Consider the following 7,516-nt stretch of genomic DNA (forward strand, 5'->3'; position numbering starts at 1 on the left):
TCGGGGCCCGCAACACATCGACTGGAGGAGCGGCGGCTCTCTCTCCTTTTCCCCTCTCTCTCTCTCTCTCTCTCTCTCCTTCCCTCTCTCTCTCCTTCCCCCTCTCTTTCTCACACTCCTTCCCCCCCTCTCTCTCTCTCCTTCCCCCCCCTCTCTCTCTCTCTCTCCCTTCCCTCTCTCTCCTTCCCTCTCTCTCCTTCCCTCTCTCTCTCTCCTTCTCTCTCTCTCCTTCCCTCACTCTCTCTCTCCCTCCCCTTCCCTCTCTCCTCTCTCTCTCCTTCCCCCTCTCCTCTCTCTCTCTCTCTCTCTCTCCTTCCCCTCTCTCTCGCTCTCTCTCTCCTTCCCCACTCTCTCTCTCTCCTTCCCACATCTCTCTCTCTCATCTCTCTCTCTCTCTCTCTCCTTCCCCCCTCTCTCTCGCGCTCTCTCTCTCTCTCTCTCTCTCTCTCCTTCCCACTCTCTCTCTCTCTCCTTCTCCTCTCTCTCCTTCCCCACTCTCTCTCTCTCTCTCTCTCTCTCTCTCTCCTCTCCCCTCCCCACACAGACAGACAGACAGATGGACAGACTCGCCAATGTTATTTCATGGCCCCTCTTTGCTCTCCTAACTTTGCTCTCCTAATTTCTTTTTTAAGTACCCCCCTGCACTTTCTATACTCCTCTGGGGCTTCCACTGTTTTTAGTCCTTTGTATCTGCCAAAAGCCTCCCTTTTTTTCCCTAATCCATTCTTGTATATCCCTTGACATCCAGGGTTCCCTGGACTTGTTGGTCCCACCCTTGACCTTTTATGGGAACATGTTGGCACTGTACTCTCTCTATTTCCTTTCTGAATGACTCTCACTGCTCTGATGTGGATTTTCCTACAAGTAGCTGATCCCAGTCCACTTTGGCCAGATCCTGCCTTATCATATTAAAATCGGCCTTCCCCCAATTTAGAACCTTTATTTCCAGTCCATCTTTGTCCTTTTCCATGACTACCTTAAATCTCACCGAATTATGGTCACTGTCACCAAAATGCTCTCCTACTGACACTTTTACCACTTGCCCGGCTACATTCCCTAGAATTCGGTCCAGTACCGCCCCCTCTCTTGTAGTACTTTCTACATGCTGGCTCAAAAAGCTCTCCTGGATGCACTTTAAGAATTCCGCACCCTCTAAGCCTTTCACACTCTGACTATCCCAGTTAATATTGGGGAAGTTGAAATCCCCTGCTCTTATTACCCTATTATTTCTACACTTCCCTGAGATTTGCCTACATATCTTTTCCTCCATTTCCCCCTGATTGTTTGTAACTAGCAGGATAGATAAGGGGGAACCAGTGTATTTGGATTTTCCGAAACAATCGATAAGATGCTACACAAGAGGTTATTAAACAAAATTAGGGCTCATGGGATTGGGGTAATATACTAGCATGGTCCCTGGAGTTTGAGAGAAATCAGGTTTGAAAATGATGCAGAGTTTCAGCCAGTGAGGGAGCTCCTGGTTCAACCCCGCCCACTGGCTGCCGTAAGCCCCGCCCCTCACACTCCGATTGGTTGGAAGACCAACCACCCGCTCGGTCCTCCAGCCCCGCCCCACTCTTCCTATAGGTCCGGAGCTCCCGTCAATCAGCCGGGCAGTGTGAGCTGAACATCCGCGGACCTTGGCAGCAGATGCTGACACATCAGGTGAGAGAGCTCAGGGAGCGGGTTAATAAACCCTAGGGGGATGCGGCCTGCTCACACACCGAGTGCGGCCCCAAGCCCCGGCCCGGAGGAAACACTCAACATTATCCGCCTCCCCACCACTACCCGCCAGTTTAAGACAGAAACTCCGGGATAACCAGGAAGCGTTGGGAAAGCCCCAGCGAGCCAGGGAGCATCTGTAAATGGAGGAGAAATGGGGACTGGTCAGGGAGCATCTGTAAATAGAGGAGTGGTGGTGACTGGTCAGGGAGCATCTGCAAATAGAGGAGAAATGGGGACTGGTCAGGGAGCGTCTGTAAATAGAGGAGTGGTGGTGACTGGTTAGGGTGCATCTCTGAATGGAGGAGAAATGGAGAGTGGTCTGGGAGCGTCTGTAAATGGAGGAGATATGGTGATTGGTCAGGGAGCATCTGTAAATGGATTAGAAATGGAGACTGGTCAGGGAGTGTCTGTAAATGAGGAGAAATGGAAATGGGTTAGGGTGGGTCTGTAAAGAGTCATACTTTCCTATTTAACACACAGGCTAAAAGTCAACATAACGACAATGTAAAGACAATGTATTGTTAGAGTAGTTTCTTCAGCTGTTCACGTCAATTCGGTTTCACAAAACACGGTTGTTAGTGATTAACGCCTTCTTTGAGACTTTTTTTCCCCCTTAGAATAGAGAAGGCTGAGGGGGGGGACCTGATTGAGGTGTACAAAATTATGAGGAAATTTTCCCCTTAGATAGGGTCAATAACCAGGGGGCAAGGTTTCAAGGTAAGGGGCAGTAGGTTTAGAGGGGATTTGAGGAAAAAAACTTCACCCAGAGGGTGGTTGGAATCTGGAATTGACTGCCTGAAAGGGCGGTAGAGGCAGGAACCCTCAAAACATTCAAGAAGCATTTAGATGAGCACTTGAAACGCCATAGCATACAAGGCTACGGACCAAGTGCTGGAAAATTGGATTAGAATAGACAGGGCTTGATGGCTGGCGTGGACACGATGGACCGAAGGGCCTCCTTTCTGTGCTGTATAACTCTATGACTTTATGTATAACACACAACTCCTCATGCCTCCCCTGGACCATGACCCCACGACTGAACACCACACCATCAATTCTCAGACTGTCACTGACCTTGCCTCTTCTACAGGAGAACTCCATGATTGCAGAACTGAACGCAGCCAGAGTCAGCATCTTCAAAGGAGGGAGAGGAAGCAGTTCATTAAGGAATTAACCCAGCCAAGCGTCAACACCTTCAGGGCAGGAGAGGGAGAGAAAGGAACCAGTTATTGCATAATTGAACCCAGCCAGAGTCAGCACCTTCAAAGGAGGGAGAGGAAGCAGTTCATGCAGAAATTAACCCAGCCAAGAGTCAACACCTTCAGGGCAGGAGAGGGAGAGAGTGGAACCAATTAGTGTCAAACTGAACACAGAGTTGTGGCACTCAGAAAACTGGGAGTAGAGGAAAAAAGTTTGAAGTAAGTGCGATTGGTTTGGATTTCAGCACAGGGAGGAGGGAGAGTGTGTGGAACGGGAATTTACAGCTTTGGGGAACAAGAGAGGAAAGAATGTTCCATAGCAACTAGAATTGTCTGTTCTGAATTTCTATCCTGTGCTTACAGTGATGACTTTTGTAAACTCTTTTTACAAACTATTGGAAGGGGAGGATTTGCAGATGGGAAACTTAAACCAAACATCATGTCAAGATCTGACAGAGTCACTCAATTCCTCAGGACCTGAATATCATTGGCCTTTGAATGTGGATGGAGAAATGTTTGTCTGTTCTGTCTGTAGGAAAAGATTTCAAACATCAGTGTGACTGGAAAAGTACCGAGACACACACACCCGAGTGTGGAAAGAGCTTTAACCAGTTACACAGCCTGAAAAAACATTGCACCATTCACAGTGGGGAGAAACTGTACACGTGTTCTGTTTGTGGACGAGACTTCAGCTGATCGTCCAACCTGGAGAGACACAAGGACACCTGCATCATGGAGAAACTGTGGAAATGTGGGAAGGGATTCAGTTCCCCATCTCAGCTGGAAATTCATCATCGCAGTCACACTGGGGAGAGACTGTTCACCTGCCCCGTGTGTGGGAAGGGATTCACTCAGTCATCCAACCTGCTGAAACACAAGCGAGTTGACACTGGGAAGAGGCCGTTCAGTTGCTCTCGCTGCAGGATGAGGTTCAAGTGTTCATCCCACCTGCCGACACACCAGCGAGTTCACACCGGGGAGAGCCCATTCACCTGCTTTGAGTGTGGGAAGGAATTCACTCAGTCGTCCAACCTTCTAACTCACCAGCGAGTTCACACTGCGGAGATGCCATTCACCTGCTCTGAATGTGGGCAGGGATTCACTCTGTTATCCAGCCTCATGGCACACCAATGTACTCACACTGGGGAGATGCCGTTCACTTGCTCCATGTGTGGGATAAAATTCACTGATTCATCCAGCCTGCTGAAGCACCAGCGAGTTCACACCGGGGAGAGGCCGTTCACCTGCTCTGAGTGTGGGAAGGGATTCACTCGGTCATCCAGCCTGCTGAGACACCAGCAAGTTCACAAGTGACTGCAGGGGTTGGATTCTGCTGTTATTGCTGCTGTTAATCACATCCCGACTGAATCATGTTCATTCAGACAGTTGGGGGTTGTTTCTGGTGATGTTAATAACCCCTGTAACTGGGCTGAAGTTTAATATTTTGAGATTTCAAATAACACTGTGTCGATATTTGATGTCTCCGAGATTAGAGTTTAGAAGAATAAGAGGTGATCTCACTGAAACTTACAAAATTCTTACAGGACTTGACAGGGTAGATGCAGGGAGGATGTTTCCCCTGGATGGAGTGTCTAGAACCTGGGGTCACAGTCTCAGAATAAGGGGTCGGCCATTTAGGACAGAGATGAGGAGAAATTTCTTCACTCAGAGGGTGGTGAATCTTTGGAATTATCTATCCGAGAGGGCGGTGGAGGCTCAGTCTTTGAGTATATTCAAGATAGAGATCGATAGATTTTTGAATATTAAGGGTATCAAGGGATATGGGGTTGGTGCAGGAAAGTGGAGTTGTGGTCGAAGATCACCCATGATCTTACTGATTGGTGGGCTAGGCTCGAAGGGCCATATGGCCTACTCCTGCTCCTATTCCTTATGTTCTTTGAAAAGAGGAGACTAATTAATATCCTGTTACCGACTGCTCCATTTTTGGGCCTTTTCTCCTTTCTAACTCAAGATTATTTCAGTTCTCGTACCTTCGGTTACTCTCATGGATAAGACCCAGCTCCCCATACCTTCCAGAGTGCCTATCCTATCCTTGGTATCCAGGGAAGGTCTCAGTAACATGCCCGGGATCACTAAACACAAAACCCAGTCTGTTAATCACTTTCAGCTACTGGACTTAGCGTGTGTCCCACAGCATCTCTCTCACCTTCGATGTGTGAATAGAGCATCACGCCTGCAAACCTGCTTTCAATTTAAATTTGAATCCACTCAGCAAATGTATTTAAAAAAACACGTAAAAGTAAACAGATCACTTCAAATAATTGGCAAAGATTTCTTCTTCTTCTTAGGTAGTCCCTCGGAACCGAGGATGACTTGCTTCCACATTAAAAATGAGTTCGCACGTTACTGATTAGTCCAATGTGGGACCTACAGTCTCTGTCACAGGTGGGGCAGACGGTGGTTGAAGGGGCGGGTGGGTGGGGTGCTTGGGTTGACTTGCGCTGCCTGCGCTTGGCTTCCGCTTGCTCCCGGCGAAGAGACGCGAGGTGTTCGGCGCCTTCCCGGATGCTTCTCCTTCACTTTGTGCGGTCTTGGGCCAGGGATTCCCAGGTGTCGGTGGGGATGTTACACTTTTTCAAGGAGGCTTTGAGGGTGTCCTTGAAGCATTTCCTCTGCCCACCTGGGGCTCTCTTGCTGTGCCGGAGCTCCGAGTAGAGCGCTTGTTTTGGGAGTCTCGTATCGGGCATGCGGACAATGTGACCCATCCATCAGAGCTGATTGAGCGTGGTCAAAGCTTCGATGCTGGGGAGGTTGGCCTGAGCAAGAACACGGACGTTGGTGCGCCTATCCTGCCAATGGATTTGCAGGATCTTGCGGAGGCAGCATTGGTGGTACTTCTCCAGTGCTTTGAGGTGCCTGCTGTACATGGTCCATGTCTCTGAGGCATACAGCAGGGCGGGTATCTCTGCTGCCCTGCAGACCATGAGCTTAGTGCCGGGTTTGAGGTCCTGGTCTTCAAACATTCTCTTCCTCAGGCGACCGAAGGCTGCACTGGCACACTGAAGGCGGTGTTGGACTTCGTCATCGCCGTCTGCCCTTGTTGACAGTAGGCTCCCGAGGTATGGAAAGTGGTCCACGTTGTCCAAGGCCTTGTCGTGGATTTTGATAATCGGTGGGGGGGGGGGCAGCACTGTATGGTGAGTGCAGGTTGGTCGAGGACATTTGTCTTATGGATGTTTATGGATGTTTAGTGTAAGGCCCATGCTCTCGTACGCTTCGGTGAAGGTGTTGACGATGGTTTGGAGTTCGACCTCCGAGTGAGCGCAGATGCAAGCATTGTCTGCATACTGTAATTCGATGACAGAGGATGGGACGACCTTGGATCTGGACTGGAGGTGACGGAGGTTGAACAGTTTCCCGTTTGTTCTGTAAATTAGCTCCACTCCAGTGGGGAGCTTACTGAGGGTGAGATGGAGCATTGCAGCAAGGAAGATTGAGAAGAGCGTTGGTGCAATGACACAACCTTGCTTGACCCTGGTTCGTACGTTAATTGGGTCTGTGGTGGAACCGTTGGTCAGGATCACAGCTTGCATATCGTCGTGAAGCAGGTGGAGGACCGTGACAAACTTTTGAGGGCAGCCGAATTTGAGGAGGACACTCCATAATCCCTCACGGTTGACAGTGTCGAAGGCCTTTGTGAGATCAAAGAAGGCCATGTACAGTGGTTGGTGCTGTTCCCTGCATTTCTCTTCTAATTGACGTGTGGTGAAGATCATGTCCATTGTGCCCCTTAGTGGGCCGGGCTGGGGTTGTGCTGAGATGGTGGCGGGTAGCATGCTGTGGGATGGAGTTGAGGACACTCGTGTCGAAGACAGAGTTGTGGTTAAGGAGATCTTCGAAGTGCTCCTTCCAGCGGGCACTGACTGCTTCCCTGTCCTTGATGAGTACCTCTCCATTCTTGGCCTGCAGTGCAGAAGGGCCTTGGGTGCTTGGGCCATAGATGGTCTTGACTGCATTAAAGAATCCACGAACATCGTGGTTGTCGGCTAGCTGCTGGATCTCCTGCACTTTCTCCACCCACCACCTGTTCTTTAGGTCATGAGTTTTTTGTTGGACCTTGGTCTTCAGGCTTCTGTCGAGCTGCTTTCTTGCTCTCGAGTTCTGTTGCTGTTTCCAGATCACAAATCCTTTGTGCTTGCGGCTTATTAGCTCCTGGATCTCCTGGTAATTCTCGTCAAACCAGTCTTGGTGTTTCCTGGTCGAGTGACCAAGCGTCTCTTCACAGGTGTTGATTATGGAGGCCTTGAGTGCAGACCAGACGCTGTGGGCACTCTGTGTCTCTGCATCACTGGGAGTCGTCAGGTTGTTTCTCAGGCGCAGGCTGAATAGAGCTTTCTTAGTGGGGTCTTTGAGTGCTCCAGCGTTAATTTTCTTGCGGCATTGTTTCTGTTGCCGCTGCTGTTTTGGGGCTACATTGATGGAGATGACAGAGCGGATTAGGCGGTGGTCTGTCCAGCAGTCATCAGCTCCTGTCATGGCGCGGGTGATGTGGACATCCTTGCGGTCCCTCGTTCGGACGCAAGGACATTCGCATCACCCGAATTAGAATCAACAAGATGAACACATCACGG

General features: G+C 49.8%; 1 protein-coding gene across 4 annotated transcripts in view; it reads left to right on the plus strand.

The window, feature by feature from the left end:
* LOC147119904 (uncharacterized) overlaps positions 1 to 5,333 on the plus strand; it is a 69,637-nt gene extending 64,304 nt beyond the window's left edge. Inside the window, exons 2-3 of one of the 4 annotated variants that reach the window (XM_085985304.1) lie at positions 3,888 to 3,991; positions 4,158 to 5,333. In XM_085985304.1, the coding sequence (XP_085841430.1) occupies positions 3,888 to 3,991; positions 4,158 to 4,215 (162 nt within the window). In that variant the 3' untranslated portion in view covers positions 4,216 to 5,333. Of the gene's footprint in view, positions 1 to 3,724 lie in introns of all 4 variants that reach the window. The other 3 variants (XM_085985303.1, XM_085985305.1, XM_085985302.1) reach the window with 3 other exon arrangements.
* Positions 5,334 to 7,516: the final 2,183 nt, after the last annotated feature.

This window comes from Somniosus microcephalus, chromosome 4, assembly GCF_052327205.1.
Source record: "Somniosus microcephalus isolate GS21.2 chromosome 4, FLI_Smic_1.0, whole genome shotgun sequence".
Taxonomy (NCBI): domain Eukaryota; kingdom Metazoa; phylum Chordata; class Chondrichthyes; order Squaliformes; family Somniosidae; genus Somniosus; species Somniosus microcephalus.